The sequence below is a fragment of the Neomonachus schauinslandi genome, chromosome 4 (assembly GCF_002201575.2).
Source record: "Neomonachus schauinslandi chromosome 4, ASM220157v2, whole genome shotgun sequence".
Classification (NCBI taxonomy): Eukaryota; Metazoa; Chordata; class Mammalia; order Carnivora; family Phocidae; genus Neomonachus; species Neomonachus schauinslandi.
The window spans coordinates 136,134,655-136,159,333 of record NC_058406.1 but is presented as its reverse complement, the minus strand read 5'-3'; the positions used below and the strand labels follow the sequence as shown (position 1 = coordinate 136,159,333).

Below are 24,679 nucleotides of genomic sequence, written 5' to 3'. Positions count from 1 at the left end.
CAGGGGGAGTGGGAGAGGGAACACAAGCAGGGGGAGTGGGAGAGGGAGAAGCAGGCTTCCCGCTGAGCAGGGAGCCGATGTAGGACTCGATCCCAGGACCCTGGGATCATGACCTGAGCCGAAGGTAGACGCTTAACGACTGAGCCACCCAGGTGCCCCTGGTTTAAGTTTTATATGAGAGATGACACTAAGTGAATATGTCTACAGACAGAAAGAGACCTTCAGTCTGGGAGAAAGTTCTCAAGATAAAGAATATGGTTATGGGAGTCGTTTGGAACCAGGGGAATTTCACTTCTATGAGTATGTAAATTGATAAATGGACCAAGCACAAAATTAAGGGGAAACACATGTTGAAGTAGCACCTAGAGGAGAAACTGGCAAAGGAGACTAGAGATGAAAGAGCTAGCAACTGCAACCTTGGCTACTCTATCTGATGCTCCTTATATTCCCAGGGTAAGTGAACTGAAAAAAATAAAGAGTATTTTAATTTTATGATTGGACTGATAAAATATTTGCCACCTATTTAGGACATTCTAAACACTTAGTAAAACTCTAGAAAACCTGCTGTTGATTGACCCAACCAGCTAAAAGAAACATAAAAATCAGGTAACCTGCTGATTCTTCAAGAACACCAGAAGTCTTTGATACTTGAATTTTAGTCCTGGCTCTTCCACTAATTTGGGCAAATCATTTGAATGCTATGAACATGTTTTCTCATCTTAAAACAAAAACAAAACTGATGCTGGGATAACTAAATGATCGGTTGCTTCTAGCTCTAAAATCTACAGTTTCTCCAGAGACCCAAGCAATTCTTTGATGGAAATCTTAAACAGATTTATGCAAGAGCAAATCTTGAAGTAATAACCATTTCTCAATCTCAGCCTTTCCCCTTCTCAATGAATATTGATTTGGATAGACCCTGTTATATACGAGGCATTGAATATTTTTTCCAGTTCCTGTCATGAGTACATTTTTGATTGCCGCTCATCCCACTCTGAGTCATGTCTGGTGTCACATCAATGGAATGGCATCCATTTGTACCCCACCTAGAAGAGCCTCTACTTGGTGCCTTTGAAGTGGCTCATCAAATACCCGAGATTCCCCTTCCCAATGGCATCACAAGCTTTCTTCAGGGAGTTGTGTTAAATTAGACGGGGCTCTCTAAACTGAGGAACTCAATGCGGTTCAGTACACACTTGGGACCTCAAAAGCTACACCCCCCCATTTAAAAAAAATACAAATAAAAAACCCTTACTTTTCAACAAGCCTAATGAATCCCTTGCAAGAGGGATTTACTTTAAACTATATTATTAAGTAACTAACACTGGTGCAGGACAAATAGGAATTGAATAAGGTCCTTCACTTGATTATTGCAAATACTTGTGCCAGGCACTGTGCCGGTTCGGAGATTTACATCAATTAAAAAAAACACCATCTTTGCGAGGTCGTCCCCAATTTGGGTTGCAGCACGGAGGGAACTTCAGCACGCAGCCTTCCAGAAGGGTAACTCGGTATTTCCTTAAGGACTGGCCGCGAAGACTTCCGCCCAGGAAAAAGACAAACAGACCAACTCCCTTTTCTTCACGCTGCCTCGCTAGACGCCTAGATCCCATATACACTCACAACTCAACGCACTCACAACAGCTGGACCTCTTCCGGTGGACGCGGCAGCCGGGCGGCAGGCTCCGCCCCGAGGGCCGCCACACTCCCAGGAGGCGCCGCGCGTGCGCCGTAGTCCTGCCTCTTGCGGCGCTGTGATGGCGGAGTTGGACATAGGGCAGCACTGTCAGGTGGAGCATTGCCGGCAGCGAGGTGACCTAGCAGTCCTTAGCCACGGGCGTGGTAGACCTGGATCCCACTATACCTTCACGGAGAGGTGGCGGGTGAGGGGAGGTGGTGGGGCGCGGTGAAGTCTGAGGAGGCAGGGTGAGTTCGTCCCTCTTGGGTCTGCAGTGGGATGTGTTGGTATTTTTTCTTGCCCCTGGGTCTTTGGAAGAGACTTGTGGTCTCTCTAGAAGCGAACCATGCAATTTCCGAAAACATGCCTTGCATGTTCCCTTTGTTTTTCGAGTGTGCCTGGCCAAGAACTTGTTTTGTCCCTCCCACTCCTTTCTTTTGTCGGGAGACTTGTGTTCCCCTCTGATCCCGCCACTACGACCTTGGGCAAGCCACTTTTCTTTCCAAATTTTCTGTACTTACTTGTCAGATGGAGTTGGGCGAGATCAGTTTTTCACCTGGTCTTCGCGGCTTCTCGTGCGAATGCGCTTAGCGTTTAGCAGATTCTCATCCTCAGACCATTCTGCTAGATGATCATTATGCTCACTCAGTTCTGTCATTCTTTGATTGAATATTACTGACTCAACAAACATTTACCAAGCATCAGTTTTGGTGCTGGAACTACATAGGAGGGTATAAAATACAGTCTTTTCCATAGAAAAGCTTTCAGAATAATCTGTATTTTGGAGCATTAATAAGGCGAACTTCTCTCTGCAGTTAACTGAGAGACTGTGATACACCTAGCCCAATGTAATAGCCAGTGGTAATGTGGCAACAAGCTTTAGGATGTCCTACATCTGGACAGGCAAGTTTCCAAAGCATTAGAGCGATACAGAATGCTCAGTCTTTGGTACCTGGGTTTTGCTCCAAATGTGTGCTGTCACATTTGACTGTTACTACATAGGGTGGCAAATAGGTTTCATCTCTCACTGTAGCTTCAGTTATTGGTTGTAGGTACCCGGTGAAAGGAGAACTCTCGAGATTTAACCCAGTTTTAGTGAGAATGCCACGATTGATTAGTGATACCTGCTGTGGGCAAAAGGGCACAATCCCTTCTAGGTTCTTGTCACTTACAGTCTGTGTATATTTTACCACCCGCTGTCATGGCTAGCCATTCAGGAAACCTATATTTCCTTGTAGATCTTTCGTAGAGAAGCTCAGCCAATTGGGTTTTGACTGTAATGTTTATCTCTGGTATACCTGATTACTACATCCATGGTATCTGCCAACTTCAGGGATCTCTTAAAATACAAATATATGTGAAATGAGGCCAGGGCTTAGCTCTTTTGGAGTAGTGGAGAGGGTGTTAGGATTTAGAGGGTATTGAGTATCCTAAATTTCGTTTAGCTTCTGGATGGATAGTTTTCTATCTTTCTATCTTGATCTTGACTCTTCCCTCTAGGTCCTCTTGGTTTGTATTTAATACCTAATCACCAGAAGGCTCAAAATAGCAAACATGTACATTTTTTCTAATTTGAAAGAGACATAAAAGTTAGAGTATTATATGCTTCAGTTTCCTCCCACTGACAAATGAATACATAGTTTTTTGGTATGAAACATGCTCACGGTATCATACCTTCAGAACAACAGTGTCCATTCACTTGGCCTACTTCTGCAGTAGAGGAAGAACTGTATTCAGTCCCCCTTGTCCCACAAGCACAATTATCCAGGGATCCCTTTGGGTTATGATAGGACCTCTTTCTGTTTTGGTTAAGGTACCCTGTAGCATGAGACCTTTTGGGGGGCAATTGTACTCTAAAGTGTAGTGCCTTTTGTTTTCACTTTGTAAAAGTTGCACGATTGGACACATCCAGCTTCACTTGACTGTATACTGTAGTATGAGGTACAAGCAAAACAATTTAGAGAGTGATTATATCTAGTGGAAGAGTGGATACTTTTTGTCTGCTTTTCAAAAATTCATTTCCTAACAACTACCTGTTGTTCCTCAACAGAAAGGAAGGAAACAACTCAGGATTAAATTTGGCAGTATCAATCAATTTATCTATTGAATTTCTGAAATGTCTTTAAACACATTTCCCCCAAGTCACCACAGGATTTTTCTTAGAGTTCAGTATATTCAAAACAAGTTAATTGTTGCAATGATTCTTAATTAGTTACTTACTATTCTTTTACATATATCTCGTTTGGTTTTTGCAGTTACTCTATGAAGTAGGTGTGACATACAGTCTAGAAATATACATATACACATATATGTACACAGACCTGATATGCTTATATCTATATCCCCTAATAGAGCTTTGGTTTTGTATGCATACACAGACATACACTACATTCTATATCAAATATATATATATACATATATATCCAAAGCTCTACTAAATTTTTTACTGAGTAATATAGAGGAGTCATCTTATTTTTCTATAACTTTTTAATTGACATAATCAACATACAATGTTATATTAGTTTCAGGTGCACAATCTATAGATTCAGCAATTCACCGTTGTCCTCATCCAATGTTATTATATTACTGACTATATTCCCTATGCTTTTCATTTCTGTGACTTAATTATTTTACAACTGGAAGTTTTACCTCTTAATCCCCTTTATCTATTTCACCCATTCCCCCACCCACCCCTCCTCTGGCAACCAGCAGTTTGTGTATTTAAGAAGCAGTTTTTTGATTTGTTAAGTTCCACGTGTAAGTGAAATCATATGGTCTGTTCTGTCTTATTCCATTTAGCATGATACCCTCTAGTCCATGCATGTTGTCACAAATGGCAAGATCTCCTCTTTTTATGGTTGAGTAATATTCCATAGTATATTTACGTACCACATCTTCTTTATCCATTCATCTGTCATTGGACATTTGGGTTGCTTCCATATCTTGGCTATTGAAAATAATGCTGCAGTAAACATAGGGGTGCATATATCTATTCGAATTAGTGTTTTTATTTTTTTTAGATCCATAGCCAGTAGTGGAATGCTTGGATCGTATGGTATTTCTACTTCAAATTTTTTAAAGAGCCTTTGTAACGGGTGTAAGGTGATATCTCATTTGCATTTTCCTGAGGCTTAGTGATTTAAACATCTTTTCATGTGTCTGTTGGCCATTTCTGTGTCTTCTTTGGAGAAAGGTCTATTCAGGGCCTCTGCCCATTTTTTTAAAACCAGGTTATTTTTTTTTATTTTGAGTTGTATAAGCTCTTTATATATCTTGGATATTAACTCCTTATCAGATGTATCATTTGCAAATATCTTCTCTCATTCAGTAGGTTGCCTTTTTGTTAATGGTTTCCTTCAATTCACAAAAACTTTTTATTATAATTCCAAGTTTATTTTTTGTTACCCTTGCCTTAGGAGACCTACTTAGAAAATGTTGCTAATGCTGATGGAAGTCAAAGAAATTACTGCCAATATTTTCTCCTAGGAGTTTTATGGTTTTAGGTCTCACATGTAGGTCTTAATACATTTTCAGTTTATTTTTGTGTCTGGCATAAGAAATTTTTTCAGTTTCATTATTTTACAGGTAGTTGTCTAGCTTTCCCCAACACCATTTGTTGAAGAGACTGTCTTTTTCCATTGTATATTCTTGCCTCCTTTGTTGTAGGTTACTTGACCATATAAGATTTTAGACCACTGTGTTTTCATTTTCATTTGTCTCCATATATTTTTTGATTTCCTTTTTGATTTCTTGGTTATCCATTCATTGTTTGGTAGCATGTTATTTAGCCTCCAAGTATTTGTTCTTTCCAGATTTTTTCTTGTCATTGATTTCTAGTTTCATACCTTTGTGGTTAAAAAAGATGCTTGATAATGATTTCAGTCTTCCTAAATTTATTTCTTAGAGATATATAGATGCATGTGTGCTTGAAAAGAATGTATCCTGCTGTTTTTAGATAGAATATTCTGTGTATGTATTAGGTCCCACTGGTCTAATGCTTTGTTCAAAGTCACTGTTTCCATATTGATTTTCTGTTTGGAAGCTCTACCCATTGATACAAGTGAGTTGTTAAAATGCCCCACTGGTATTGTATTGCTGTCAATTTCCCCCTTTGTTAGTAATTGCTTTATGTATTTGAGTGCTCCTATGTTGGGTATATAGATACTTGTTATATCTTCTTGTTGGATTGTTCCTTTTATCATTATGTAGTGCCATTCTTTGTTTCTTGTTACAGTGCTTGTTTTGAAGTCTATTTTGTTTGCTCTAAGTATTTTGGCTTCCATTTGCATGGTATGTTTTTCCAGCCCTTCACTTTCAGTTTGTATGTGTGTCCCTTAGGTCTGAAGAGAGTCCCTTGTAGGCAGCGTATAGATGGGTCTTGTTTTTAATCCATTTGGTCGCCCTATATCTTTTGATTGGAGCATGTAGTCCATTTACATTTAAAATAATTGATAAGTGTGTACTTACTGCCATTTTGTTACTTATTTTATGGTTGTTTTTGTAGTTCTCCTGTTCTTTTCCTCTTCTCTTGCCCTCTTGTGGCTTGATGACTTTCTTTAGTGTTAGGCTTGGATTCCTTTCTCTTTATTATGTATTTGTGTATCTCTTAATAGGTTTTTGATTCGTGGTTGTTATGAGGTTCATATATAACATACATATGGCAGTTTATATTAAATTGATGTAGTTGCTTACACTTGAACACATTCTAAAAGCATTATATTTTTACTCCCCCACCGACATTTTATGTATATGTCCTGTTTTACATCATTTTGTGTATCTCTTGACTTATTTTTGTAGATATAATTCATTTTACTGCTTTTTAACTGCCATGCTGGTTTTGTAAGTGATTTATCTACTACTTTATTATATGTTTACTCTTACCTGTGAAATATTTTCCTTTCATAAGTTTCTTCTAGTTAGGGCCTTTTCTTTCTACTCCCAGTTCTCTTCAGTGTTTTGTGTAAAGCTCATGTAGTGGTGATGAACTCCTTTAAGTTTTATTTATCTGGGAGACTGGATCTCTCCTTCTACTCTGAATGATAACTTTGCTGGGTAAAGTATTTTTGGTTGCAGGTTTTTTCTTTTCAATACTTCAAATATATCATGCCACTATTTTTTTTTTTTTTTAAAGATTTTATTTATTTGACAGAGAAAGACCGCGAGAAAGGGAACGCAAGCAGGGGGAGTGGGAGAGGGAGAAGCAGGCTTCCCGCCAAGCAGAGAGCTTGATGTGAGGCTTGATCCCGGGACCCTGGGATCATGACCTGAGCTGAAGGCAGACACTTAACGACTGAGCCACCCAGGTGCCCCATCATGCCACTATCTTGTGGCCTATAAAGTTTCTACTGAAAAGTCAGCTAATAGCCTTATGGGGTTTTCCTTGTATATACCTGTTTTTTTTGTTTTTTGTTTTTTCTGCTTTTAAAATTACCCTTTTTAGAGGGGACAGGTGGAGGGGGCAAAGGGAGAAGAAGAGAGGGAATATTAAGCAGCCTCCATGCCCAGCACAGAGCCCAATGCAGAGCTAGATCTCACAACCCTGAGATCATGACCTGAGCTGAAATCAAGAGTCAGATGCTTAACTGAGCCACCCAGGTGCCCCTAAAATTATCTATTATTACTTTTTGTCATGTTAATTATTATGTCTTGGTATGGACCTCCTTGGGTTCATCTTGTTGGAGGTTCTCTTTGCTTCTTGGATATGGATGTCTGTTTCCTTCCTGAGATAAGTTTTCTGCCCCCTTCTCTCTTCTTCTGGGATCCCTGTAATATGAATGTTAGTACACTTGATGATGCTGAGTTCCCTTTTTTCTTTTTACTCCAGCTTGGTTGCTTTTCATTATCCTGTCTTCTAGAGTGTTGATCTGTTCCTCTGCCTCCCCTTACCTGTTCTCTCTAGTGTGTTTATTTCATCTATTGAATTCTTCATCTCTGACTGTTTTACATTTTCTGTGTCAACATTGAAGTTCTCACTGAATTCATCCACTCTTTTCTCAGGTCCAGTGAGTATCTTTGTGACTATTACTTGTTTTCTTTATTGGGCATATTGCTTATCGCAGTTTCTTTTAACTCTTTTGCTGTGATTTTTGTCTTGTTCTTTAATTTGGGACATATTCCTCTGTCTCATATTGTGTAACTCTGCTTCCATGAATTTGGGAGATCAGCTATGTATCTTGGTCTTGAAAGTTAGTGTACTTGTGTTGAAGAGGTCCTGTGGTGCCTTGTAGTACAATGCCGCTTGGTCACCAGAATCCGGTGCTCCAGGGGTGTCTTCTCTGTGGGCTGCATGCACACTACTGTTGTGGCTGAGCCTCATTTGCCTTCAGCCCCGTTGGCTGCAGTGACCTACTTTGCTTGCTATGGGCACACTGGGCAGAGTTTGGCTCCTGCACTGTTGAGAGGCCTTGGTGGGCTTGTAAGTGGGTGAGCCAGCAATCAGACTAGGTGTGTGCAGTCAGCCTCTGTGGCCCCACTGAATGGCAGGGCTTTCTCCCTGTGTGGCCTGCTAAAAGTTGCTGGAACTTTGGGTGTGCTGGTGTGTGGGGTTATCCCCCTCTCCCCAGGGCAGGAGTCACTTTGGAGTGGCACTGGTCCCTGCTGGGACTGCTTGCAGGTATGGCAGGAGAGGAGCCACTTTGGAGGGAGTCTGCTGAGGTGAGCAGATTGGATGGGGTGGGAATGCAGGTGAATGCATGGGCAGACACACCGTGCTAGCAAGGTAGTTGGAAAGTGTTAGTGCTGGTTCCTCCAAGTGTCCAGCTATCTAACCTGGGAGAGGAAAAGAGAAATGGCGCCCTCTAGCACTTCTGTTCTTGGAGAAGTCTGAAGATCCTGTCCCTCTAGCGCACATTCTGAGATTAGTAAATAAATTGCCTTCATGAATATCCCAGGTGTTTTTCAAACTGCTGTTTCTGTGCTAGTTGCCAGCAGTTATTTATTCTAGCTTTTTAAGGATGGGGACTCCGTTTACTATTGCCTCCAGCTCTCAGATTTTTAAAATACCTGGAGGTGAGCCCCGCTGATTTTAAAAGTTTGAAGTTTAGCCCCTCTGGTTTTCACAGCCCGATATTATGAGGACTCCTCTTCCCAGTGCAGGTTCCCAGTAGCTGGGGTGCCTGGTTTGGGCTCTCTGATCCTCTAGCTTTTCTGTGCTTGTGTTCCTCCTATTCATGGTTAGTCTTACCACAGGCTTGGTTCCCAACTGTGTCTCCACCCCTCCTACCCTTCCAGTGTGTCCTCCCTCTGTAGGATTAAGCGGGAAGGTCTGTTTCATGTTTTCAGGTGTTTTTCAGATGCAGCTGTTATCTTGGTGTGTCTGTGGGAGATGAGCTCAGGATCCTCCTATGCTGACATCTTCCTCTTATCCCCCACAAAACTTTACTATTAAACAGTTTGCTTAGCATTGCTAGATTAGTAACTGTGGAATCAGAATTGAAACCCAGGATTTTCACTTCAAATGCGGGATTTTTGCAGCATACAGTACTCAGAAACAACACATAATAAATCTGGGCATCCAGAAAATCCCAGTACTTTTTTTTTTTTTTTTCCCCTGATTTAGCACGCTACTACAAGGAACATTTCTCCTGATAATCCAGTCATTCCCAGAGTGCTTGAGGTTGTGATAGCTTTTGTTGAACCACTAATTCCTACCCTAGGATATTGGTCAAAAAGAAGAGTTCTCCTATAGATGTAGTTCAGTACTTTAAGAATCTTTTTGTTTAGGAAAACCAAATCAAAATCAGATACTGACCAGTGCGTATAACATTTTTCCCTCAATTTTAGATTTTCTTCCATTTGTATGTGATGGTTGTTCAGGAGTATTTTGGTAAGTTAAATTTTTATACAGGATTTGGAAGTAATTTTAGTGTTTGTAATAAGAAATTTATTTCTGAAAAGCAGAATGATTTAAATAATTTTTATTTTAGCCATTAATATTTTATATTATAGTAATTACTTAGAAAATATAGTCCTAGGCTCTAATTACTTGTGTATCTATGTGGGTAAACTTTAAACTTTCAGAAATGAATTTGTGTGTGATTTTTTTTTTTTTTTTTTTTTAATGTAAAACTTACATTTGTGTCTTGAAATCACAGGGAGAGAACATATCCACAGTATAAAGAATATGGTAGAAGAGACGCCTGGGTGGCTCAGTCAGTTGAACAACTGCTTTTGGCTCAGGTCATGATCCCAGGGTCCTGGGATCCAGTCTGGCATCCGGCTTCTTGCTCAGCAGGGAGCCTGCTTCTCCCTCTGCCTGCCGCTCCCCCCCGCTTGTGCACATGTTCTCTCTCTCTCTGACAAATAAAATCTTAAAAAAAGAAAATATGGTAGAAAACAATCCAGGTACTTTATTAATTAAAATGAAGAGCCCAACCTATACATTTCTTAAATTGGATATCACATGTCCTTTGCACACACATCACATGCAAAGTAAAACCTGGGAACTAACCAAAGATTTTGGAAAATGTCTTTTCTTCGTAATTAAGCTTTTGTGTTTTAGGCTTTTTTTTTTTTTTTTTAAGATTTTATTTGAGAGAGAGCACGAGCAAGGGGAGGGGCAGAAGGAGAGGGAGAAGCAGACTCCCCGCCAAGCAGGGAGCCCCATGCGGGACTGGATCCCAGGACCCCTGAGATCATGACCTGAGCCCAAGGCAGACGCTTAACGGACTGTCAGAGTTAGTTTAGAGTGGTGAATTGTTTTTATTCATACTGAAGTTGAACAGTTGGGTTTTGAAACTTTTGAGACTATAGATGTTCTATCTTTAATTTATCTGGCATTTCAGTTTATTCTTATATGCAGAGTTAATGTAGTGTGAGTAATATTAAGGATACTAACCATTAAAATATCTCTAATTACTGCAATTATCTTTAAGTACATTATCTGATTGCATTTAAACTTTTTTTTTTTTTAATTATTTAAGCCTTGAACACAGAACCAGGGAGTCACACAGCTGTCCTGAGGTATGTTATTAGTTGTCCTAATAAAATGTTTCTATTTATGTACTTTCATTCAGAATTTGAATTTAAAACTAGTCAAGGTACCACAGATTAAAATTTGGCATACTAAACTGATTATGTAAAGAGGCTCTTAGTTCATTTTCTGTTATTTTTCTCAGTTTGTTTTAAAGAAAAATTGGTCGTCTTGTTATTTATAAATTGCTATAAATCTTGTACATTGCAGTTATGTTTAGGTAGCCCACTTACAGCTTTAGGCTCTATATTTATAAATATACAGTGGAGTTAACATCCTCATCATATATTCCTTCAAGTTTTCCTTCACCGTTTTGTTCATTTTCCCTACTTCCTAGTGTTAGGATTTGGTGGTTACAAGTTGTTCTGACTCAATCGGCCTTAGATCACCAGGAACAAACCTGTAGTCCAATAAAATCCTCACCCCAATTCCGATCAAATTGAGAGATTAATAAGAGCTGTTAGATAGAAGCCAAAATATCCTTGTTACTACTCAAAAAGGATAACTGAGTGATGAAGCTTAGTGTAGTGTAGGCTGCAAAGGAAATCCAGAAGTAGGCGGATTTTCCCACTATTCACAGCCGAGCTTCCCCAGGTTAGGCCTTGAGGGCAGCTCAGTTCCAAGAGGGAAGAAGAGAAGGCTGAGCCCACCATGTCAAATGTAATTTTATCAAATTTATAAGTTGCTTCATCGCCTTTGGTCAGAGAAAGGCAGGAAGTTGAACTGAATCCACTTGATTTGACAGAAAGCATGTGCCTCACATTTTTCAGTTGATATTTATTCCTGCCCAGCATTTACCAAGCACTTTACTAAGGATTTTTATATCTGTTTTCTCAATTGTAGAAAATTAAGGTTAAATGAGCTCCAGTCCAAATCTGGTCCTTTGAGGTTTAGGAGATTTATGTGAGGAAAATAAAAATTAACATTTTGGTATTATGCAGGATTAATTGGAGAGAAATAGTCATATAGTAAACATATTAATGTTCTACAGCTTATAAATCTTCTCTGTGCTTTCCTTTTTCTTATGATATCATTTGAGTTCTATGAATGTCTCTCATAGAATGTCAATTAGATCTCCTTAAATAATGAAATGAAAACAATTTTACCATTAGACCAAATCTGGAAAAATAGTCAATTCCAACAGGATATAACTACCATATATATAGAGGAATGCCCTTTGGTTGTAGATTTTTAAGAAATTATTTCACTAAATACATTCAACTCTAGAAACCTAGTTACTTAAAACTCAAACTAGCCTGACTTGGATTTTTTTTTTTTAATCTTGTAAAATCTCTTCTTCCTCAATATTTGCTGGTAATATAAGAATAAATGCAGAATAGAGAATGTATCATTGTAAAAACCATCTTTAACCTTCTATATCATGGATAAACATACTTCTAAGTTTTCTCAAATATATATTTTAACTTGCTAAAATCAGCATAGAAAGTAGTTATGACTTGCCATTTGAGGGTTGATGAAATGATCACCTAAGCATATTATTATGTGGGCATCTTTGTTTAGGACTGATACAGAATAGAAGACTAAAATTATGAAGAGTAACTGAATAGTAATTTTAACTTGACTTAGAAGATAAATATACCACTGGAAGAAAGTTATGAAAATATAGAACAGTCAGCAGAGTAATCATTTCTCACACACTTATTATAATCTGGTGTTATGTGAGAGTATGTAGGTTGTTCTGACAAGTTTAAGCAAAAATGATATGAATGTTGCCTTCCAAAATAGATGTTGATTTTCTTTAAATGTGAAAGATATAATGCCATTTCCCTCTTTGTACATTTTCAGGTGACTATAATCAATGAGAGCCTGAAGTCAGATAAGCCTACCTCTTACCCATGTTCATTCAAGGACTGTGCTGAAAGAGAGCTTGTGCCAGTTAAATGTCCTTATTGTGAGAAGAATTTTTGCCTGAGGTGATCACTGAGACCATTCAAATTCTGTATATCTGTATAAGTCGTATGCAAATACATGAACTAGTGTCACTCTTCTGTTGCTCATAGGCACCGTCATCAGTCGGATCATGAATGTGAAAAACTGGAAATTCCTAAGCCTCGTATGGCTGCCACTCAGAAACTTGTTAAAGACATTATTGGCAAGTATCTAGAAAGCTTGTTTTGTTGTTTCCTTACTGCTGTATATCTGTTAGTTACAGGGTCCTGCTGCTTATTTCAGCTTTCACGTTATGGAAGGTGTTGTTCATGGCCTCAATGTTTGTAACTTGGTATAGATCTTGATGACATTTTTGTGACTATATTTCTCACAAGGCCTACCTGACCAGTGAAAAATTGGAAATTCTGTGGAAGTACCCTACCAGATGTTCTTTTACTGGGCCAGATCACCTGGTTAACTGTCATGGCTAGACATGGTATTCATAAAGCCAATGTAGTGGTTTGCTTTCTTTAAATACTAATCTTAAGTCTCATCAGCTGTCCTGTGAATGCTGCTGATAATCTGAGATGCCAGGAAGAATGTATCTGTGACTTAGACCAGTCTCTCTGCCAATATGTTCAGAATTTTCATTCTGTATTAAGGATAGTACCTTTATTTAAAATTTTCTATAACCAACTCTTAAAGTTTTCTGCAGAAGTGTTAGTGATTGTTTTGGATTAAATAGGCTTAAATTAGAAAGAAGCACATAACAGTGAGTTTTTGATATGGAGATGGCTTAGATCAACCTCAATGGTATTTTTATAATGGTCATGTAAATATAATACCAACAAAAATGAATGTGGTCTCTGTATAGCTCCATTGTGTGTAATTTGTGTACATTTCAAGGCCATAACTAATAAATAGTAATTAATAGAACTCTGGAAAATGTAATGTAAAAATTCTATGTGATTATATGCTTATATTTATTTCTTAGATTCTAAGACCGGAGAGACAGCAAGTAAACGACGTAAAGGTGCAAAAAATAGTGAAACAGCTGCAAAGGTAGCATTGATGAAATTAAAAATGCATGCTGATGGAGATAAGTCATTGCCACAGGTTGGTTTCAGAGATTTTTGAAAAACAGAAATGTTCCAAATATGGTTGAAGCTCCCTTTTTACTCTTCCCACCCATCAAGGAACAACTAATCTGAACCTGATATGTATTGTTACTAGTATTATATGGTATATAGTTTTAAGGGTTTTTTTTCACTTTACAGAAGTGTCAGTGAACCATATGTATTCTTTTTCAACTTCTTTTCAATTGGCATCATGTTCTTAACACTTATCCATGCTGATACATTTAGTCTAGTTCATTCATTTTGGTAGGTGCACATTAATCCATAGTATGAATATACCACAATTTATCTGTTTTCCTAACGAACAAGATTCAGATTTTTTCCAATTTTTTTGCCATTATAAACTGTTCTAATAGTGAAAATCCTTGTGTATGTATGGGAACATTTTTCTAGGGTGGTTCCTTTAAGACTCCATAATATCAATTATATATAATCTCCCAGTATGTATGTACATTCATGCATACATATATATATACATACCTTAACAGTTTTAGTAAGTAATACCTAGCTTTGTTATATACTAGCCTTATGTGTTACATACTCTGATGTTTTTTGTTCTGTTTTATTTTAAAGATTGTTGATTTTATAACCCTTGAAGGATTGAGACCATCAGTCAGATTGAAAAATGCTACTTTAGGGAATATATCTAGAAATAGAAAAGCTGAGTCATGGGGTTTGTTCATCTTCAGCTTTACTAGATATTATCAACTTTCTATTGTCAGTGGTTGTACTGATTTATCTCCTTCCTGTAGTGTCTGAGAGTTTGTGTTTCTTGTTTCTAAACTTACTGAAGTTTAAAGTTGAATTTCCTTTGTGACTGATAAGGTTCAGCTACTTTGCATTGATTTATTGGCCATTTTATGTCTGTGAACTATTCATGTGCTTTGCACATTTTTTCTGTTGGGTATTTTGGGTTTGTTTTTTTTTTTTTTTTGCACTTTAAAAAAGTTATAGAATTTTTTATATATTCTGAATTCTAATGCTTTCTTGAGTAAATGGATTTCACATATCTTCTCAGTCTAGCTTGTCTTCACTTTGGTTTTGATCTCTTTAGTGGTTCAGACTTTAGAATTTGAATGTACTCAAATTTAATTTCCTTTAAGATCTGTGCTTTTTGAAATAAGTTATTTTCTTATACTTTTCTTTAAAAGTTAAAAAAAAAAATTATCAACTCTTTGTTCCATTTGGAATTTAGTTGTAAGTGAAGTAGAGACACTCCCCCCTCCCCCCCCGCCGGGATTTCCTATTGTAGTAACATAAGATATTGAAGAGTTCATCCTTATAATGAAACCTTTGTCATACACCAGATTGTTCTATACATGTAGGACTAATTTATGGATCTCAGTTCAGTTCCTTTGGTCTGTTTGTCTATCTTTGCATTAATAGCAAACTGTCTTAATTATCATAGCTTTATAATAAGTAGGATAAGTCATTCCACCTTATTCTTTGCTTTCAACCACATCTATTCTTGGCAGTTTATTCATTTGTAAAAATTTTAGGATCACTTTGTCCTGTTCTTTGAAATTGCAATTTTGATAGGAATTATTAAATTTTAGATTAGAGGTAGTTGACATCTTTAGAGTTTTGAATCTTCCCATCCACATCTATGATTTCCAATTTTTCTTTAGGTCTTTTTTTTTTTTTTTTTTTTTTTTTTTTTTAAGGTCTTTAACATTTTATAATGCTTATACGTATTTATATATCTTAGGCTCCTCGTCATTTTTGTTGCCATTGTAAGTGATAGCTTTCTAAAAAAAAAAAAAAATTATATTTTCCTAACTGGTTATTGCTCGTTGTTGTATGTTGTCCTTCTCTCTAGCAAGTAATCTAATAGTTCCCATAGTTTGTAGATTTTCTGGGATGTTTTCTGTGCAACCATATCTTCTGTGAATGACAGTTTTGTGCGTTTTTTTTCCCCCAAATTTTCTTTTCTTCTCCTATTTATCTTAGTGCATTGGCTGAGATCTCCAGAACAGTCTTGAATAATGTGGGTGATGGTAAGCATCTTCATCATTTTTCTGACTTTAATGCAAATGACTTTAAAGTTTCATCATTAAATACTATATTTGCTGTAAATCTTTGGTAGTAGCTTTTTCAGGTTAGCAGTACTTCTTTCTATTCCTAGTTTGCTAGGAATCTATATCATGAATAGCTATGAATTCTTACAGTAAGTTTTTTTTTTTTTCTACATCCAGTAGGATAACAGGTGTCTTTTCTTTCCTTACAAATGTTTTAAATTACATTAATCAATTTTTTTGTTGAATCACCCACATATTCCAGAATATACTACTTGATGCTGGTATGTAATTCTTTTAAAATGCACTGCTAAGTGATTAGCTAATGTATTATTTAGTGTTTGATATTAGCACCAATATTACACACCTAAAATTGAGTAGCTTACTTTTTTTTATTCTTTGAAATCTTTGTAGTGAGTGGGGATTATTTGTTCTTGAAGTGATTATTATTTGTTCTTTAGTGATTATTACTGAAGTGTTGTTGTTTTAAAGGGTGTTACAACCTTTGAATCTGTTACCTTTTTTGAGGGGAATATTTTGAATACTATTTCAATGTGTTAAAAGTTCTTGGTTTATTTAGATAGTCCTTTCTTAAATTTTGGTAAATTTTTTTTTTAAGGATTTTATTTATTAAAGAGAGAATTGGAGCACCCGAGCAGGGGGAGAGGTTGAGGGAGAGAGAGAATCTCAAGCAGACTCCTTACTGAGCGCAGAGCCAGACATGGGGCTCGGATCTCACGACCTTGAGATCATGACCTGAGGTGAAATCAAGAGTTGGACACTTAACCAACTGAGCCACCCAGGCACCCCAAATTTTAGTGAATATTAATTTGTCTTAAAATTTACTATTTGATGTAGATTTTCCAGTTTACTGTTATAAAGTTGTTCAAGTTATTCTTATGTTCCAAAATTTCTATTGTCTTTAGTAGTCATTCCATTTCATTGTTAATAATTTTCATTTGTATTTTGTTTACTCCTTGAACAATCTTGCTAGAGGTTTGTGTATGTGTTTTAATTTATATTTTAGTTTTAGAGAACCATATTTTGGTTTTATTGACCTCTACTGTTTTGTTTTTGCCTTTTTTTTTTCTTTAGCTTTCTGTGTCACTAAATTCTGCCTTTATATTTCCTTTTACCTGCTTTGCTTAGATTTTCTGATCTTTTTTCATTTTCTTGCAGTGAATTTATTTTAACGTACTTGTTTGGGTGTGGGGTTTTTTTATTTGGTAACTTGGTAGTTTTAAATAAATTTTTCCATATTCTTTATCCAGATGTACCAATTATTTACATTTTGCCCTTTTTTGCTTTGTCATTTGCAGTCTTTCTCCTGCCACCACCCCTTCCCCATTTGTATGTATTCATATGCATGTCCGTGTGTGTGCATACTAATTTTTGGTCTGCTTCATCTATCAGTTTGAGACTGAGGGTGTTAAAATCTCCCACTATAACTGGTTTTGTCAGATTTCTTTCTTGTAATTCTAATGGTTTTTCTAAACATATTATCAGGTACATGGAATTTTTTCTTTATGAATTGCCTTAAATCCTATTTTGAATGCTAATACTGTTTCACTTAGCTTTCTTTTAGTGACTGCTTAACTATTGCTTTTTAAAATCCCTTTATATTTAACTTCTCTGTTTTGTTTTAGGGTGTCTTTTGTAAGCAGCATATAGCTGGACTTTGTTTTCTTTAATCCCATTTGATAGTATCTCTTTTATAGGTGAGTTGAATCCATTTATATTGTGATCACTGATACATTTGAATGTATTTCTTCCATCTTAATGCTTTTTGCTCATCAACCTTTACCTTTGATTATTTCCTCTCTCCTCACGTCTTTTGTATTGATCACATTTTCTATATTCCCTTTTATTCTGCTGGTTTAAAACCATTGAATATAGTCATTTTTTAGTGATGATTATTTTCCTTTTTTTGAAGTCTTGATTTTATGGTTTTAAAATTACAAGCATAGTACATGCTTTTACAAGTGTAACTTTTAAAAGATTGTATAAAGGGAAAAAGCAACAAACTCTCCTCTGCCCATGTCCTTCCCACTAAAGCAGTGGTTCTCAACTGAGGGTGATTTTTGTCTCCTAGGGTTGCTTTGTCACAATTGGACATGGGTATCCTATGGTATCTAGTGGGTGTAGGCCAGAGATGCTGCTAAACCTCCTACTATGCATAGGACAGTGCCCACAGTAAAGAATTTTCTGGTCCAGGGGCGCCTGGGTGGCTCAGTCGTTGAGCGTCTGCCTTCGGCTTAGGTCATGATCCCAGGGTCCTGGGATCGAGCCCCACATCGGGCTCTCTGCTCGGCGGGAAGCCTGCTTCTCCCTCTCCCCCTCCCCCTGCTTGTGTTCCCTCTCTCGCTGTCTCTCTCTCTCTCTCTCTCAATTAAATAAATAAAATCTTAAAAAAAAAAAAAAAAAAAAGAATTTTCTGGTCCAAAATGTCAATAGTGACAAGGTTGAGAAGGGCTGCCCTAAGGTATCCAATAATACATTGTTCAAATTACTTTGCAGTTGTTTCATTACTTAAACATAATAGTCAAAACTTGTATAGCACTTACTTTGTTCCAGGCCCTCTTCTAACACATTTAATCCTCACAAGAAGCTTGTGAGATAGGCACTATTATTTCTGCCTAACAGGGAGAAAATTCAGGCACAAAAAAGGTCAAGTAATTTGCTAGTAGCATAGCTACTAAGTGGAGAACTACCAGTTGAAACCAGGTGGGCTGGCTTCAGAAACCATGTTCTTAACACAGGTAATAGTTTATCATGGGGCGTGCCACAGGTCTGTAGCTCTAACTTTTCCCCTTGCATTAATGTGTGTTTGTATTTAGAAACATATGTACTTACATATATAATATATACCTATGTATATGTGTGTATACATGTGTATAATTTTACATAAATGGAAATATTTACTTGTATATGTATGCGAACACAAAGTATCTTCTGGTCATTATTTCATTATTTTATAAAGATGGCATCATATCATTTAGTCACCTTTTTTTTTTTTTTTAATACCTACTATATATCAGACCCTGGAGGGAGATACAAGAGTAAATAAGAGTCCTTGCCGACATGGAGTTTATATTCCAAGGGGCGAGATAGCTATTAAATATTATATATACTACCATGTCCAATAGTGAGTATGGCTATAAATAAGGCAGGTTTTAGGTAGGCTGTATATCCTTATCTCTATCCTTCTCATTCATGCCCAGCAGAAATTCCCTCAAGGGAGCTGGTGTGGCTTTAAATCGGGTAAATAATTCCAGTGTGGATGTACAGGTCTTATTTTGCCGTTTTTCTCTTGATGAACATTCAGTTTATTTCCAGTTTCAACTATTGTGCTAAGTAGTCTCAATCTGGTTTCTTATTTATGTGAGCTAAATTCCCAGGAATGTGTTTGCTTGGTCAAAGGGTATGTGTATTTTAAATCTTAATTTTTTGTTGCCAAACTGCTTTATAAAAAAGTTACAACAATTTACATTTCTACTAGCAGCAGTTATTATAGTCAGCCTTTATTGAGTGATTATACTATGCCAAGCATTGTTTTGTGGCTTTAAAATTTTTTTTTTGAAGACTTGCTTACTGCCTCCTAGCTTGCCAGTCTATATCATTATCAAATTCTGTTGAATGTACCTTGCAAATATCTCTTGAATTTGTTCTCTTTTCTGTTTCTTTTACTCCCACTCCCAATTCACCACATCTCTTTAAAAATGTAGGTTTTATTAATGTTTAGGTATGGTGAAATAAATTATTATACTTACAGATCCCAAGAGGTGCAAGCCTGCCATGCAAGTTGGGTGAGGAAGGTGAGGGAAGACTTATACAGGGAAGCACCAGAATCAGTTAGGAGGCAGAGGGAGAGAGCAGAAAACATGGGGAAGAGCCTTTATTGTGGTTCTGTGGGAAGGAATGGATGAGATAGCCTAAACAGGTTTAGGATTGGTTAGTTCGAATGATTTCAGTGGGCTCTGGGGTGTAGGGCAGCCCCTTGTTGTCTTGTATTTGGCTCTGGGTTGATGAGGTTAGGGAAATAGTGGCCGTGGAGGCGGTTGGGGGTATGGACTTCTGATTGGTTTGATTGCATATGAAGGGAACACTCACAGTGCTACCTCTAGGAATGAGCTGATCCTGAGAGGGACAGTGGAGGCCTCCTCAGCAGGTCTCAGATGTCAAAGCATCATTAATACAGAAAATAAAAAGGCACAATACAGTTTCTTGCATGCTTAGATTAACATGATCTTCTAATTGTTCTACCTGTGTCCATATTTGCTTTCCCACAATCTAGCTTTGATGCAGCAGCCAGAGAAATCTTAAAAGTATAAATTAGGTCATGTTATTGCTCTGCTTAAAATTCTTCTCAGATCTTCTTTTACATATCCAATAAAGCCCAATTTCCTTACCTTTAAATTTTTTCTCTCTCAATACTCACAACTCTCCTGGTATATTCCATAACTGGAAGTATTGGAATAGTCTATATCCTCATTTCACAGATGAATAATCTGAAGATCACTCAGGGGATGAGGCTGCCAACCTACCCAGTTTAATATACTGCCTCTTGTGGCCAGAATGAGAGTGCCCTTTCCTCTTCCCCTGGTTTGCAGTAGCTGTTATCCTTTTGAATGTTTTCCAGTCTAATGGCTATAAAAAGATCTAATTGCTTTAATTTGCATGTCCTTTACACTGTTCAGTTTGAGCGTTTTTGTTTTTGTTTAAAGATTTCATCTATTTGTCAGCACAAGTAGGAGTAGCAGCAGGGAGAGGGAGAAGCAGGCTCCCCACCGAGCAGGGAGCCCAATGCAGGGCTCAATCCCAGAACCCCGGGATCATGACCTGAGCCAAAGGCAGACGCTTAACCGACTGAGCCACCCAGGCGTCCCTTGAGCGTCTTTTAATATGTTGGCCATGTGTAATTGCTCTTCTTTTAATCACCCATGCATATCCTTTGATCATTTTTCTCTTTGGGTGTCCATTTACCCATTCTCATGTCTTTATTTTGTTTGGTCAGCTTATGGAAACTCTTAGAATATAATAGATGTTAATTTTTTTTAAATCTATAATCTGCTTTGGAAATTTTTTCCAAAATCTATCAAATATATTTCACTTACGTATCTCATTGACATATCAGTGTTTTAATTTTTTCTAAGGTCTGTTTTTTTTCCCTGCTTTGGTTTTCTTTAGGATTTTTACTTTTTTTGCATCTTGCATTTGTCTTTAATCCATCTGGAATTTGTTTTTAGCATATACTGTGAGCTAAGGACCCAGTTTTATTTTCTTCCAGTTTTTTAGCTAGTTTTGTCATCACCAATTATTAAATCATTTCTCCTATTGAAGGTGATATTTGGTATTTCAATTCATAATAAGTTTAAGATTTATGTTTATTGGATCTGTTTTTGGATTTCCTATTTATTCCACTCATTTTTTACTCATTTTTCTGTACCAAATTGATTTGATGCAATAGCTTTATAGAATGTTCTAAAATGGTAATGTAAGTCCCATCTATATTTTTTCTTAGCAGTTTTATTCTTTATTCACCCATATTATTCATCCTTATTATATTCAAATTAAAAAAACTTTCTGGTTGGGGGTTTGGCCAAAATGGGTAAAGGGGAGTGAGAGATACAGGCTTCCAGTTACGGAATGAATAAGTCATGGGAATAAAAGGCACAGCATTAGGAATACAGTCAATGATACTGTAATAGCAGTGTATGGGGCCAGATGGGAGCTATACTTGTGGTGAGCATTGCATAATGTATAAACTTGTCAAATCACTATGCTGTACACTTAGACTAATGTAACGTTGTATGTCAACTATACAAAAACAAAAACAAAACAAACACCTCTTAGGATTTTCATGGTTGTCTTGATGGGACAGGATTTTGAGTGACATACTCCATTAGGCAACTTTAAAGATTTTAGGCTCTTTGAAGGAGAAATGGAGAAACTGACAGAAATCATAAATAGCAAGAGAGAACACAGCATGATCTTAGATATGTGGCTTCCCATGTCCCCCAGTTTCCCACAAGAATATAAGCTGTAAATAATAGTGCCCACAGGATGTAAAAATTTGGCCATTCTTGAGAAGCCCCCTTTGCTATTCTCAGGAGGATTTCATACCCTCTTGAACTCTTCCTCTTTGTAGTGGAGATTCTGGCTTCCTCCCTGCTCACTAGGTGTAAGTAACTGATGTAAAAGGTCCATCGATACGTTATCTAGTGATTTCTGTGAAGTTAGGTAAAGTAAAACTCACTTTCCCAGCAAGTTTGGACTATTAGCAAGTCCTGACTGAAATCATTCCTGAAGGATTCACTTTGGATTCGCACTGTATGATACAAAACATTGTCTTCCTGTCTAAGATTCCTAGAAGTCTTTTCATTTATTTAGCTCCTGTTTTGTCTTCTTTAACATTTTATGTTTTTCTTCATTTAAATTTTATTCCTTATTTTCATCCCTAATTATCTCATGGGTTTTGTTTCTGTTGTGAACAGAATATTTCCACCTATCTCTATATCCAGGTACTTACTGCTAATATAGAGAAAAGGTGTTTTCTGTTTGTTCATCTTATTCAGTAACATCACCAAATTCTTTGATTTTTTTTTTTTTTCTTTGCCTTCATTTCCTAGGTAAATAATCACACCCCATTAACAAATAAGGATAGTTTTAATTTTAATTTTTCAATAATTATACTACCTAATTCATTTTTTGTACTGTATTATCTAGAATCTTCATTGTAATGTTTTATAATGCAATAATAGGCATGTGCTTACATTTTTAATTTTTAAAATATGTAACTACCTCCTTTTCTTTCAGAGTCTAAAGTTACTTATATTGTATCCTCCTGAATAAGACGAGTTTAACATGCTTTCTCCAGTTGAGTGTGTCTCATACATCTTTGTTCACACATGCTTTTTAAGTCAGTAGCTGTTCAAATTTACCAACATATTTTTTGAATTTCTCCTTCCTTAGGACTCCCTTTTATTTTGGCTAAGTTCATTCATTAAGAGTCTTCACTGGTAAACTTTCAGCCTTCTGAAAATGCCCTTATTTTGCCCTCACTTGAACTGGATTGTCCATTAGACTCTCAACTCTCTTAATACACTATTCATTGGCCCCTGTTTATTCCTGAGGAAACATCTGTTAGTCTTGTTGCTTTATGGGTAATCCGTTTTTTTTTGGTAGTTAAGAGTTTATCTATGATACCAATTTCAATACAATGTTTCTACATATGGATTTGTTTTGATTGCTTAGGTTGGCCCTGGAAGTACATTTTTAATTTGACTTATTTTTTTTTACTTTTGGAAAATTAGTCATTATTTCTGATATTGCTTCCTTCTCTTAACTTGTTAGACATTTTTGGGATTTATAATTTCTATCTTGGTCTATTTGTGCTGCATTCTAGGGGATTTTCTCAAATACATCTTCCAATCAGTTAAACCTTTTTACTGAATATTATTGAAATTTCTCCTGTTTGAATTTATTTCAGAAACTATATTTAAAAATTTTTTAATTTCTCATTGGATCTTCATAGCTTGCCTTGTTTCATTTCTGCCTATTTTTGATTCGCACCTTCTTTTTCCTTTTTTTTTATGGATATGTCCATAAAAGTATCTTTTTCAAGTTCAGTTAGTTCATCTGCCCATAGTAAATTAACCTTTGGTTTGAATTTCCATTTATAGATTCCACATGTCTGTCTTAAGTAGGAGGTTCTTACTATATTGCTCACTGTGGTCACTCATCTCTCCCTCTCTGGCAATTTTGCATTTTCTTCCACTGGCCCATTTACTCAGGATTTCCATTACAATCCAGGTTTGAGATTGGCAGTTTGTGCTTTTGCTCTACAGAGATTTTCAGATTATTGTGGATCCAGTTACTGAGTTGGAAGACCTTGGCTTTGCTCACTGTCAAGAGGTTCTATCTGTGCTTCTCTGCCTTCCTGAATATTATTTCTTGTAAGCAGTAGCTTAAGTCAGCATTCAGCAGTACCTTCTTCAGCGTCCTTTACTGCAGCACAAGCCCCATGTTAGCTTCTGCTTCCAGGCAGTGCGCCGGATCCCGGTACTTCATCTCCATGTGGTACTATTGTTTCCCACTAACCCACAGCTGAACTCTTGACTGCTACTTCCTCTTCTCAGACTTTGAAAGTCTGTGGCTCAGTCTCCCTACCTGTCACTTGTTTGTGTTTGTTTCATTTTTGATCCTCAAGGGTGCTTGTTGTTTGTTTTTGGTGAGGCTATAGCTTTTAAATTTTTTCCTTTTTTTAAAGTTTTTTTTTTTTTTTTTTTAAAGATTTTATTTATTTGAGAGAGAGAATGAGATAGAGCATGGGGGGGAGGGTCAGAGGGAGAAGCAGACTCCCCGCTGAGCAGGGAGCCCGATGCGGGACTCGGTCCCGGGACTCCAGGATCATGACCTGAGCCAAAGACAGTCGCTTAACCAACTGAGCCACCCAGGTGCCCCCTTTTTTAAAGATTTTATTTATTTGACAGAACACAAGCAGAGGGAGTAGCAGGCAGAGGGAAAGGGAGAAGCAGGCTCCCTGCTGAGCAGGGAGCCCGATGTGGGGCTCAATCCCAGGACTCTGGGATCATGACCTCAGTTGAAGGCAGATGCTTAACTGACTGAGCCACCTAGGTGTCCCAAAAAAATAAACTCTAAAAAAAAAACCAAACAAACAAACAAAAAAACCCCTCCTCCCTTCTCCTAGTTCTTGAACATCAAATCCCGGGAAAGGACCTTGATTGGCCTAATTTTATGTCACATGCTTGTCTTTGCACAGACCACCCTAGCCTAGAGCCTTAGGTCCTATGCGTATGCATTTAGGTGGATTCTTGGGTACTGTGATTGGTATTCCCACTAAAAGATCCATCATTAGAGGGTAATCCTCTAACTAGGAGAAGAGAGGAAGACAGATCACCAAACAAAAACAGATGCTATTTTATATATATATATATATATATATATATATATATATATATATATATAT

General features: G+C 37.1%; 1 protein-coding gene across 3 annotated transcripts in view; it reads left to right on the top strand.

Annotated features, from left to right (window-relative positions):
* Positions 1–1,757: 1,757 nt before the first annotated feature.
* ZFAND1 (zinc finger AN1-type containing 1) overlaps positions 1,758–24,679 on the top strand; it is a 23,873-nt gene continuing 951 nt past the window's right edge. For 2 of the 3 annotated variants that reach the window (XM_044914241.1, XM_021688467.1), the window contains exons 1-6: positions 1,758–1,812; positions 9,461–9,503; positions 10,600–10,639; positions 12,456–12,583; positions 12,671–12,762; positions 13,534–13,655. In XM_044914241.1, coding sequence (XP_044770176.1) covers positions 1,758–1,812; positions 9,461–9,503; positions 10,600–10,639; positions 12,456–12,583; positions 12,671–12,762; positions 13,534–13,655 — 480 coding nt within the window. Of the gene's footprint in view, positions 1,813–9,460; positions 9,504–10,599; positions 10,640–12,455; positions 12,584–12,670; positions 12,763–13,533; positions 13,660–24,679 lie in introns of all 3 variants that reach the window. The other variant, XM_044914240.1, reaches the window with a different exon arrangement.